The sequence below is a fragment of the Strix uralensis genome, chromosome 3 (assembly GCF_047716275.1).
Source record: "Strix uralensis isolate ZFMK-TIS-50842 chromosome 3, bStrUra1, whole genome shotgun sequence".
Classification (NCBI taxonomy): domain Eukaryota; kingdom Metazoa; phylum Chordata; class Aves; order Strigiformes; family Strigidae; genus Strix; species Strix uralensis.
The window spans coordinates 94,512,840-94,525,889 of NC_133974.1; the positions used below are offsets into that span (position 1 = coordinate 94,512,840).

The 13,050-nt window shown below is 47.5% G+C and overlaps 1 protein-coding gene across 2 annotated transcripts in view; it reads right to left on the minus strand.

Moving 5' to 3' along the window:
- The window catches only part of MDGA1 (MAM domain containing glycosylphosphatidylinositol anchor 1), a 155,031-nt gene that overhangs the window by 25,056 nt on the left and 116,925 nt on the right, over window positions 1-13,050 (minus strand). For both annotated transcript variants that reach the window (XR_012628244.1, XM_074863471.1), the window contains exons 11-12: window positions 8,491-8,668; window positions 7,381-7,404 (exon numbers count right to left, since the gene is read on the minus strand). Coding sequence is in view for 1 of the 2 variants with exons in the window: in XM_074863471.1 (XP_074719572.1) it covers window positions 7,381-7,404; window positions 8,491-8,668 (202 nt within the window). In the remaining variant the exon portion in view is untranslated. The remainder of the gene's footprint in view (window positions 1-7,380; window positions 7,405-8,490; window positions 8,669-13,050) is intronic.

Below are 13,050 nucleotides of genomic sequence, written 5' to 3' on the forward strand. Positions count from 1 at the left end.
AACATAGAGGAGGGTAAAAAGAACATTGAAGGCAAACAGGCCACAAGGGCTTTTAAACCAGAATGACTTGATGGTAGAATAATTTCCCCAGGAGAGAGGAAAAAGCACCAGCAGATGACCCCCTTTGGGCTATATATTAAACTAAACTATGGCACACATGAAAAAAATCAGCTGTGGAGAAGAGGTCAGCTCAGTGCTACAAATGTGTCATTTAGCTAGAGTACATCCAATTTATGCCAGCTAAAAGGCACATTTGATACTGCAGCTTATGCTGGCTCCCCTAACAAAGTAAGTCATGTAGGTAAAAGATTTTTATGTAGGATCAACCACATGTGCAGTTTTATTACTACCACAAGACAGTCACACCCTACAGCAATATTGTAAGACAGGCGAAAAATCTTGTGCATAGACATAACGCGATATGGACTTGCAGAGATTGGAATGAATTAGACTTGACCAGGCTGAAGATGGTAACTTTTGTGGTAAAAAGGTAGTTCCTGAGCCACAAAAACAAAGGCCAAGAACCAGCTTTACACTTCTGACACAGTAGGAGAGGGATGGAGGAAACAGGCAGAAGAGAAAGAGAAAACAGGTCCAAGACCCAGTGTGAAAATTGCTTTGTGTTCTGAAAGGTCCCTGGGCAGAAACTGGATCTGAAGAATGGACTGAGAGTGGAATCTCAGGCCTTGCGAATGGTGGAGACACAGCAAACACAGACCTCTTTACCTTCTGCCTTTACATAAGAACAAGGAGGTGTGCTATGAAACTGAAAGATAAAGGACTTAAAAGCCATGAAAGAACACATATAGAAAGGAAAACAAGGCTCTTGCTAAGGGCTTAGGATGTGCTAGAAACATCATCCATGGCAGGCTGGTGCAAGACTCAACTTTTTGGGGTTTACCCCCACTACTGTTCCTGTTACCATGCCCAGATGAAGAGAGGTGCAAATGCCTACTTGTGCTCCTGTATTCCTATATCTTCAGTGGTGGTTTGCTCTGGTTCCTGGGTAAGAGACTCTCTGTCCTAACATGGGTGACTCTGGCAGGACATGTAGGGCAGAGCAGGGTCAGCAACCTATGGGCTGGGTGCCAGGGGTGGGATGGGCAAGGGAAGCTTTCTGCAATGCCAGGGCCAAAAGCTCCAGACATGGTACACTGCGATGGTAGGAGCTTCACACACTTACCGTGCACACCAAAATCTGCCATCTTGTACCACAGAGGAGAGATTACCCATGAAATGAACTCCATCTTGACTCTGAGCTGCTGCACATCCCAGTTCCTACCCTGTAGCTAAAGTCCTCCCCATCCCCTCCTATTTAGAAATTAAAACGACCATCATCCAAACAGACATCAAAAGCCTGCATACCCTGTGGTAGGGAAATGGGTTCCCCCTTCTTGCCTGTCTCTCTCCAGCATCCCGCCAAAGCAGTAAGCTAAGAGGAGCTAGCCTCCTGCTGTGGCCCACAAAAAGGTCTTTGCCACCATAGGTTGGGCACTGTGCTGGAAGCCAAGGGCTTGGTTCACAGACCAGTGAAGCTGGGTGTTCTGTAAGTGGAAAACACCACTCCTGAGAGCTGAGCTCAGCCATCCAGAGCTCAGCTGGGCTGGCCACTTAACTGCTGATTATCCCTAGCTAAGTGCTTTTTGTTCAATCCGCTCATTTCTAATTAGCATCCTAATCCAAATTAGCCACTGCTCCACAGTGCTGAGCACAGGGGGCCACATGGCAGCTGGAGCTAAAGGCGGAGGACAAGTGGGGAGTGGACAATGGGGCAGATGCCTGGTCTGAGGCAGGGCAGCTATGTGGGATGGGGGTGGTGGTGGTCGTGTGCTCTTTTATAGCCAGCACAAGGAGATGGAGGGGAAAAAGGGTGAGAAAGCAGCTTCTAAGGGCCCTTCCACAGCCCTCGTGGCTGAGAGAAGAGAGTTCACGGCTGTACCAGACACCCACTGGTCCTCAGAGGAGGAGCTGGAGCCCACAAGCTCTCTGATATTGCTGGGTTGGTCTAACACCCCTGGCTTCTCTCCATAAGACTGAAGACAAACATTTGCTTGGCTCCAGCTCACACGTTGCCAGCTGCAGTTAGAAGACAAGTTTCTCTTACAATGTCATTATCCTACACAGCAGGATCCACTGGGACTGTCCTTTTGCAATCAAAGGGACTGGGATGGTGTGCACGTGGACCTCCTTCAGAGGAGAAAGGTGACATCTTTTGCCAGCACAAAATTCCCTTAACAGGCAATATCAGGTGGAAAGCAGAGCTGAAAGCTGTAACACAGAGGTCATCCAGGCAACTGATTGGGAGGGAGCAAACCCACAAAGGACAAGGCACAGAAACCAAAGAAGAGGCAGATTAAGGAGAAAGTCCAAGATCAGATGGAGATCAGAGAGAGCTGTGCAAGACAAGATGACTGAGGACAGTATTCCCAGCTAGCACCAAGGCCTGGTCATGATAGCTGATGGACTATTGTGCCTCATTTGTAAGAAACCATACACACCCGTGGGATGAGACTGCTCAGTGAAGAAGACTCAAAAGCTTGAAGAGAGCTCTTTTAATGCCAAAACAGGGCCCTGACTCCATCTTCTCCTCTCACTCATGCAGCTACTTCCAGAAGGCAACAATTCTAGCAGAGAGCATAAAACAGAGAAGGGTCCTATGCACCACAGATACCACAACATGATCAAGCTTATGGGCAACATTTGCTGTGTGGGAGTTCATAACTACAGCACACTGCCTCTGCTTAGCTTGGGATCTCAAGGCACTTTGCAACAACTAATGAACAAGGTTTTTTAACATCTCTATGAGGTAGCAATGCCTCTTTCTATATATGTCCTGCATTACATGTGGGGAAACAGATACATAAAAGTATAGAGAGACATGTTTTAGGTCACAGCAGGCGGTGCTAAAGCTGGAAACAGAACCCAAGTGCTCTGACTCCTGGTCCTTTTGTTTAAAACAAGCCACAGGAAGGCAAAGCTCTGGTGTTTCTCCGAGCTAGAAGTGGAGGTGCCCAGAATAACTAGGAGACGTTTGGTGTGGTTTGGGACACTGCCAGCACATCACCTCTGGATGGTTATCAGCAAGACTCACCAGGAGAAACCTGGCAGATCCAGCTGAAAATAAAACCTTAAAATGACCTGCTGTGTCTCAGAGGACACAGTGGTGGTCTAATTGTTGACCTCGGCTGTGTGAAGCAAACCTTCTTGCAGACTCACACCATCTGCCAGGGATCCTGGCTCAGCACTGTGGCGCAAAGGAGCTTCCTGTTTAAAAATTAAACAGTGGATTTAAATATTGAACACAGAAGTTGTTCTCTGGATTGTTAGAGGCAAGGTGGAGGCGGCAGGGGAGCTGGTTCCTCAAAGGCTGGAGTTAGCGCTGTCTTCACCAAACAGATTTCCTTGGCAGGCTTTGCAGTGGCAGCAGCTCAAAGTACAGAGGTGTTTGCTCCTGGTTACAGACACCTCCCTGCAGTCTCAGGGGAGAGACCCTTTGCAGTGGCTATTAGCATTTCTTGTTGCTTTGCCTTCTTGAGAAACATAATGGAGATTTTAATTTCAAGTCCTTAGGGGGAAGCCATCCCTGGTCCTGAAATTCTGACTGCCAGATGAATGAAAAAAATAATAATCCTATTCTAGCTGCAAACTATGGGTGAATAGCAGATGGAATGCTCTTGAATTAAATTGCCTTTGTCATTTATCTGTGGTCTGATGACTGAAACTGACTTGGAGCATAAGGGACCATGCTCCAAGCCTCAGCTCTGTTGCAGACCTGCTGCGTGACCTACAGGCTACCACTTTCTCTCTGGAGATCAGTTTCCCCATCTAGAAGATGAAGACCATGAAAACTGTATTGCGTCCTCAAAGTACATCGGGATCCAAGAAACAACATTTAACAAGCTTTTCCATGGTAAGTTTCTAAAGCGTTTATAACCAGTAATGGAAGAAAGCTTCAAAATACTGTAACTGGTTGGGTCATACTGGATTGCCATCTGCTTTAATATCTCTATCTGCAACAAGGGGATAATATGGCCCAGACAATCCTATTTGCCATCATGATACAAGGAATTGGTGGCAGTCACCTTTTTAAACCTTTGCATTACACATATTCCTGAGGAATGGGTATAGTTCTGAGGAATCCAATTCTAATCACCAGGCTCACATCTTATTCCCACATGTTCACACCAGCACAAGCTCAGATCCCTCTGGATGATGAAGCGTTATCAGAGAGAGGACACACAAGCACTAGACAGTAATCAATGAGCCAGGGTAATCTACAACAAGCAGCATCTGGTACTGATCACCACCCACTGTACCTTGTCCATGATCCCAAAACATTTTAGCACCACACACAGCCAGACTGCAGATACATGAGAAATAGTGTTGCTGCTCTGGAAGGGCAAGACACACTGGCCAAGAGAAAAAAAACCCAGCAATCCCATATGCTTCTTAATATTCTCATCACCAAGGTTGCAAGCCTACATCTGCTAGAACCAGGGAAACCAAACTATCCACTGCTGATGAGCTGGAATAACTTGCAGGACAGCACTGCAGGATTTGGGTTAGAAAGTGAAGGCTATGTCCAAATGAAATGGCAGGGGAGACCTAAGAAGGACAGAGCAGATTCCCCAGCCCTGGAATTTAGTCATGACATTAAAATGATCAGTTATTCTAAGAGATCTTTAAGGTAATACCTTAGAATTAAGATAATTCCAAGACAGTTTTTTAAAGATAAATTCTGTTTTTTAGAACCGGATTAACTGATTTTTAAGAGTTACGGTCAGTCTTACTGCTAACCTCTAAATATTTAAAATCCTCAATGTCTTTTGTTCACTTCCTCTGCTTTTACTTTGATTTTGCTTTATAACCCCAGTACCTGGCTCTGTAACCATGCCACATGCATGCCTGCCCCAATGTCATTAACATCTTATTAGGCTGAGAGAGAAAATGCATGAAGAAATAATTGTATTAAGTGACTCCGAGAGTTTGTAAATTAATCACCATTGTGCATGCCCTTGGATCAGGCTGCCAGAGGCATTAATCATCTAATCTTTGCCTTTCACTTGAAAGTTCTCAATGTTTGCTCCCAGAATTTGGCTGGGCAGCCTAGCGTGAGGATACCTTTACAATCCTGTCCCAACCCTTTTCCCTGGGGGTGGTGGTAGCAGGGGAAGTGGGAAAATGAAAGGTAGTAGCAGGGATTTCCATGTTACTAGGATGAGAGTTTGGGAACTGAGCTGTGGCCCAGAGACAGAGCTAAGAGCCTTTGGGCTCATATTTCACTGGCAGCAGGTCTGAAAGGAAGGGGCATCTCTGAAAACAAGCACAGTGGGTGCAATTTTAGGCAGTCAATCTCAAGGTGTAAACTCATGGGCAAGACCCTGATGACTGGCCCAGAGGTCCCAATATCCACCACAAGCTGGGTAATTTGTATCAAGGAGAAACCCTAAGTGTTGGGTTTACTGCATGAAAATACAAGAGTGGCTGAGCTATCCTCCACCACAGGCAAATTTCATGCATTGTTCTAGTCTCAATCAAGCTACCAAAGCAACCCCAGGTGAGCAGTCTGAAGGCTCAGTTTACAAAGACCCCAAGACATCGACACAATTTGGACTGGAGTTGCTCTGGCTTTACCAGTGATTTAAGTAGTGTAAAAGCAAGTGGCAAAAGGCCAGTGTCACTTCCACCTGCAAGCTGGGATGTTTGCTTCCTCCGGTGAGTACTGAGGTACACATTCTGGAGTGGGACCCTGGCAACACGCTCGGTGTTTCCCAGTGAGTCTTCTATGCAGAATGTTTAAAGAGGATCAGAAAGTGTGGAAAAGCAAAGCAAATGGAATCAGGAATTAGAGCCACAAAATCCCTCTGACTCTGTAAGAAGCTCCCGCTCTCAGGCAGAGTATGGTTCATTAAACCATCCTCAGAGTGTAAACTTGCAAGAGTGAATGCCTTGTGGCTGCCTTAACAAGATAACCCCATACCCTGATTCCTGGCTGCCATTGCCTAATCCTGGATTCTTGCTCCCACTGCTATCCTGCAGTGCAGCAGTAGCACTTGCTTACACAGACACAGAGTAATATGTAAAAAGACTGAATGCTGACTCAGCAGCTGGAAACAGGGAGAAAGAAATAGCTACACGGAACCACCTGCTCCCTCATGGACCATCAGTAAGTGGTCTGCCCATCTCTGCCGAAGATCTTTGCCTGGGCTTATATCCAACAAATGAAGCAAAGGGACTTTGTTTCATCCCCTGAAGATCACTCCACCACTACTTACAGCATGCTAGAAATCTTCTTTTATGCTCAATGGGCACCATCATGTTCTTGTTAAAGACCATCGTTCTGAGATGTTGTGTATTTTGCTCTCAAAATCAGTGGGAACTCTGGGTGCTCAGTAAAGATGGGCCTGCAACTTGGCAGGAATGACCAGAAGGTAACAAGTGCAGAGGAGGGCAATGAAGCTGGTGAAGGGCCTGGAGAACAGGCTCCTAGGAGGACCGATTGAAGGAGCTGGGACTGTTCAGTTTGAGGAAGAGAAGGCTAAGGGGAGACCTCATCACACTCTACAACTACCTGAAAGGACATTATAGAGACATTGGTTCTGGTCTCTTCTCACAGGTAATTAGTGACAGAACAAGGGGGAATGGCTTTAAACTCCAACAGGGGAGGTTTAGATTGGACATTAGGAAAAAATTTTTCACAGGAAGAGTGGAATAGGCTGCCCAGGGAGGTGATGGAGTCACCATCTCTGGATGTGTTTAAGGGTCATTTAGATGAGATGTTGAGGGATATGGTGTAGGGGAGAACTTTGTAGAGTAGGACTGATGGTTGGACTCGATGATCTCAAGGGTCTTTTCCAACCTGAATGATTCTGTGATTCTGTAAATAAGCAAGTAAACAGTGATGACACTGGAGTGCAAGAAGAAAGGGACTCTGCTTGAGGAGTTTGCAAGAGGAACCAGATCTGAGCTGGAGACTGCTCCATACCAGCCTGCAGAGATGTCAAGTGGTACCTTTCCTGGTCAGAAGAGGATGGGGGATATTACACTCCTTAAACACAGATATTCTGGGGAACATTTAATAACATGCTTACTGGATGCAGATTGCTAATGTTAGGGCAAAGGTGGGTTCAAGATCACAGCCTATCCAGTCACAGAGATATCAAGTGTGAGTGGGAGGCTTATCTCTGGTGTATACCTCCTGGCAATAACTCGAGGTACAACAAATGACATTACTTACTGGAAACATGGAAACATTAGGGTATGCAATTTCATCCTCTTCTGGGGGAAAAGATTCCAGCTCCTTGGCTTGTCTGATCTGCTGAAGCACTTGACTAATGTGCATTACATTCAAAACATAAATACAAAGGTCTTGTTGCTTACCTGTTGGGTTGGGATAGTTGATTGCTGGAAGAGAAAACAGAAAAACAAGTCAGATCAGCTAGTACTCCCTCAAATTGCAAATCACAATCAAAGTCTGCAAATAAAACAAATGCATCAAGAAAGCTCATAGATGCAGAAATCTTCTAGCAGCATCCCTACCAAACAGCAATGCTCGGTGGCTGCCTTGGTGATGGAACAAGATGCTGACTCTCTGATCCAAGCAGAAACAGACCGTAACAAAACCCCACCTAAGGGGTGATCCTGGGATTGTACAAGGGAACCCTTCTGGCAACCCTAACTTCTTTCTGAAGTACCCACTGGGATAGCACCCACTTAGATAGCAAAGCTTGATATCTAAGAGGGACATCAAAACAGTTTGGGACACTGTGGAAGTTTGAGACAACAGGTATGTTGGGGACACCAGACACATTTTCACCCCATGGGTCAAGAGGGTTGTGTGAAGTCATGCAAACATAGGAGGAGGGGCATCTGTACTTTCTGCTGAAATACAGGGTCCAAACTCCTCAGGGGAGTAAAGAAATCATAGGGTTGTGGTAATGGAGGGAGTTGTGAGCTGTTGGGATGCTGGGGAGAGAAGCATGGTCAATGTATATCAATGGAATGATCTGGGATTCAGGGAATTGGACAGAGCTACAGGTCTACTAGTGACTAATTAGGAAAGGAATTGTGCATTCAGCTCTGGAAATAACTGAAGCTCCCTGAAATCCTCTTACTTTTATGGGCATTTGGCTAATACGCAGTGTTCAGTGGCTGTCCACTAAAATACACCACTGTACCACAGGAAGCTGCAGCATGGCCTGATTGGGAACTGGGGTTTTGGGGGTCTCCTGCCCACAGAGTGGAGGGTGCGAGTCAGAGCAGCTGAGTGAAGAATGAGTGGAGACTGGCCCTCAGAGGTCTCTGTCTAACGCTCTGCATTAATGGCAACAGTCAAAATACGGCCAAATGCGATAGCACCGTGCCAACAAAACTCCTAAAACAGAGAGATCCACCCAAGGGTCACAGAAGACAACATCTACACATGCCCATGTCCCTAGGCCTGAGGCTCGGACCTGCTCTCGTAGCCAGGACCGAGGAGGAGACACCTACGTTCCATGTACCGGATGATGCGGGCAGCCATATCTCCAGCCCCAAAGCTGGTGATGGGCGTCAAGCGAACTTCATAGCTCTGAGGCACTTTCAGGTTGGGCAAGATGTGCTCCAGCAACAGGCCTTTCTCCATTTTCTGCACAGGAATGAAGGTTTGGATGGTGTTTCTATGAGCCAGCTGCATAGAAAAAGAACCCACAGTGTTACAAAAATCCTGAAACTGGAAATCTGAGGGATCCTATCTACCATCTAACACTCTGTTCCTCCTCTTCCTATACAGACACGTACTCCTGGTTTATCAATGAGATCTTCATGCAGAATTGGTTTGAAAATTCCCACCCCTGGTACAGAACAGTGATGAGGAGCCTGAGCTCTCCCTGAAGGGAGGCCTTGAGGTCCTTCGTACTGGGGGGACAACTTGAACTACAGGTCCTGGAGCAACTCCGTGTCAGAATCAATGTCTCCAAGAGAGGAAGAATGAACCCAACTCACCTCCATTAGTGCACCAAGGTCCTGTGCACACACAGCGTGGCATTTTACCAAGATACCCTTCAGTTCACAATCACTGCTGCATAATTCATTCATTTGCTGCCTGGACCCCATGGCATTTCATTTGGTGCCTCGCTGGGACCTGTCTACTGCCATATTTCCTCAGCACCCTTCCACAGGATCCACCCTTAAGTCCTAGCCCATGCTGCCTCTGCAGACCAGAGCAAGGGGTCTAGTTCAAATCAGTGGCCCTCTGGAGTCATTCATAGGCTCCCTCTTTCTCTGATGCCTGCTGAGGAAGGAGCTGAACCATACCAGCTGAACATTGTTCAGTTTGCTAAGGCAGCAGGGAAGTTTCAAGAAAACAATGGGAAAAATATCGTTGTCAAAATCACCACCACTAAAAATGATAAATTACATGTCAGTGAAACTTCCCTGCCACAGTCATGCTTGCTTGGCAGGGGAAGGACAAGAACAAGGATCGCATTGTGAAGATACAATTTCCTGCCTGTTGCTGTGCAGTGCCTGGATTCTTGTGGGAAGATATGTTATTGGGGATTCTGGTCCTAGTAAAAAGACCTTTGGCAGGGCTTTCCATGGCCCAGTGTTCACTGTCCCTGATACTAAGCCTTCCTCTGCCTCTGATATATCCTCTAGGCTGACAGGTTTCACTGCAAAGGCAATTCTCCTGATAAACAGGCTCAGTGTTCATCATTAACTCTGAAGTTACAGGATTACTGGAACGGAGATGCAGAGAGGAAGGTTTATAGCAATTCTGTCAGTGTGGAGAGTGTGGGGCAAGAAGATGGGGGCATGGCAGGAGCAAAGGCCATCAGCAAGGCAGGGCTGGGGAGCAATGCAGATGTGACACTTCGTAAAAACAAGCACATGAAATCTCTCCCCTGCCTGCCTCCAGCCCTAACATACATAATTGTAGGTTCCAACTCAGAAGCAAAGGCTGCCACAGGAGAGCTTCCCATGCCAGAGCCCTGTTAATTTCCAACATGGCCAGGACCCAACGACCAACCTCGTCACTTGAGTTATCTGCCCACAGTTTGGATGGTGCTCCGAGCAAAGGGGCAAGGCTGGACCAGATCCTGCCACGATAGTGTGTCAGGGAAGGGACTGGTCCCTGGGAACCAATGGCTCCTTGTGGTTCTCACAGTGAACAACAGCTTTGTACCTGCCTTACAGATTGTACCTAGAAGAGACCTTTGTACCAAAACAGATCAGGGTGTAAGTTGCTTGAGGAACTGCTTTCTGCACACTCCTCTTCCTCCTCCTCCTCCTCCAGGCAAGATGGGTACAGGGGGCTGGGAACTGCTCTGGTGCCTTCTCCCAGCTCGGTGCCTTCCTGTAAGGCACCTGGGAGCTGTCCCAGCGGGCAGGACCAGGGCAGTGCCTCTGGGAACTAAGCATGAACTTTGCACCGCAATATTGCCAGGATCCATTTGTATCAACAACGCCCCAACTGCATGCATGCAAGCTGGGTGCTGATCCAACTGGCATGCCTACCGCTCAGCCCTCCCATCTGCCAGCCCTCCGCACCCTCACTCTGCCAAGCAAGAGCTGAGCTGGCTCCCAGCAGCAGCGATCTCACTTGGGATTGTTAGCACCAGACCCCCAATTAACTGGGAGGAGAGGAGAGGTCACAAGCCAGAAACAGGAGGCTGGAGTGGTACAGCTCCTGGCACAGGGCTTTTTGGGGAGTGGAGCCTGACTGGGGGGGCAGGTGGCAGCTCCTCCCTGCAGTCTGCCATAAGCTGGGGCGCTGGGAAGGCAGCCAGCAAATAGGAGGAGGTCAGGAGCCATTTCCCTTGTCTAGACATAACCTTTAGAAGAGAAACAAAATGGAGAGTCAGAGAGAAGCCTGAGGGTGAGATTCAGACAGTGTAAATTCCACCTCAGCTGGGAGTTAGGTGGAATTTGGGTATCTAAAGCCTTCTGGGAGCAATGTCAAATCACTTACTCTCCCACATCACCTAATGCAGGACAAACTGAGAAACCAGCCTTCAGTCTGGACTGCAAAGCTTTAGATCTCCCAGTTGAGCCTATCCTCAAGGGTACATGGGTTTAACCAAATAAATACCTGGCTGCCACCCAGGTTTGGCTGTGAAACAGAAATTCACAAAGGCACGTATGCCCCCCATGGGTTGCGACTGTCCTGCTTCCCAGGAGAAACCTGGATCACTAGGTAATGGGAAAGGCACAGCTGGGGCCTGGCATGTACCTCCTCTTGGATCATAGGGGAAAAGTTTTGCGAAGGTCTTTTCCCTTCACCAAATACTTTGGACCCAACTCTTCTCTCAGCCTGTGTCCTGTCTCTATTCAACTTGCAACTTGGACAGACACAGCAACTGGCTGCCAGCAAGTCTGCCCTCTGCACATCCTTACTACAGTCCCTATGGTCCTGACATCCCAACAGAACTACTCTGGGATGTCTTTGGAAAGACTGGCTCTTCTGGTTGAAAAGCAGCATGGGCCAAACGTCTCCCCTGGGCTAGCTGCAGCTGTCAGGAGAAAGGGCCAGATGCACTGCCAGTGCAGTTTAAAGAGCATAGAATTAGTGCAAGGGAGAAAAAGGTGACAGCTCTAGCCAGTCACCTGCTCTGTGCACACAGAACAGGTGCTGGCTTGCAGTCACTAGCACAGGTCCAGCAAAGAGAGATGTTAAGGCCAAGGTCTGGCTGCATCTCCCCCTGCCTAAACATCCTTTGCCTCCTTGATTGCCAGCAGCAGGTCTGTGCAGAAGGAACCCTTTTTTTAATCCTCCACTTCAATCGTCCACTGCTGCTCTTGCTCTCCTGCTGTGTGCGTGCTCTTCTCCCATGCTGCCCTGGTATCTTCTTCCATCTACCCCCTCCTCAGCCTCCTTCTGATCACACTGGCCCAGTACTCCAGCTTAATATTGCTGTGGAGCAGTTAATAAAGCAGAGGCAGGTGCAGAGGACAGTGAAATGCTGGCCACCTTATTAGAGATGCTGAAACCTCAGTGGAGGATCTCACGCAACAAACTCATTCATCACCAGGCTCAGGATGCTGCCAGTGGGGCCAGAACAAGAGCACAACGCAATGCACAGTCTCATCTCTGCCTTCACCTCCTTTCATTTCCAATAATCAGAGGAAGGGGATGGGAAAGGAAAAACCAAACAAACACACAATTTCTACCAGCTGGCCGTGAGTATCACACAGGCTGCAGAGGGAAAAATGTTCTTGCAGAATGGGCTCACTAAAAACACCTTACAAAGCGCAAAATCAGCCCCGTGTGGGACATATGTATTCACATGCAGAGTGTGTAACCTGCCCCTTTCCCCTGTCACTTGTAAGCAGTATTAGCAACCAAGGGAGAGCACGCTCACATGTTCGTATGTACTTAGTCATCAAGCCTTCAGGACCTGCAAACTAGGTCTGCCTTTTCTCATTCCTCACCCTCACACTCTGTTGGTAGATACTGTCTGCCCAGTGCCCCGTCTTATCATTTATTTGATCTGGCTCATGGTGCTTAGAGAGTGCTTGTCCCTCTGTGGCCAGCTGAGCTGGCTTATGGTCCAGGAACACACACCAAGAGCCTCAGAGAGAAAAGCAGGATGTCACATTACCCCTGTCCCCTGCTTCCATCCCAGCTGAGACACTGTCACAGCAGAGAGGTCCACATCTGTTTTCTGTTTATGTAGCCTATTAAAGGAAAAAAGGATGTTTTCAGACTGAATGATGTTTAAGCCAGGTACATACCAGCTAACAGACATAATAAAGCCAAAGGATATTAATAAACACATCTGTCAATAGTTAATGTTGCAGTCCTGCTCAACAAACCACACCATGGATTCACAAGACCAGGATAACCTCTGCTGGGACTTGGTGTGACCTGTGTAGCCAAGCATGTGATCTCACAACCAGCTGCACATTAAGCAACTGTGCATGCTTGTTTGAGGGAGAAATGAGAAAGATATCCTGTTTCATCACCAAGCCCCAGGGAACTGTTGCAAACACCAGCTAGAAAAACATACATTAAAATCATGTTGATTCCCCAACAAGCTGATCAGAGCAAAGGAACTGCTCTGTGGGCATCCA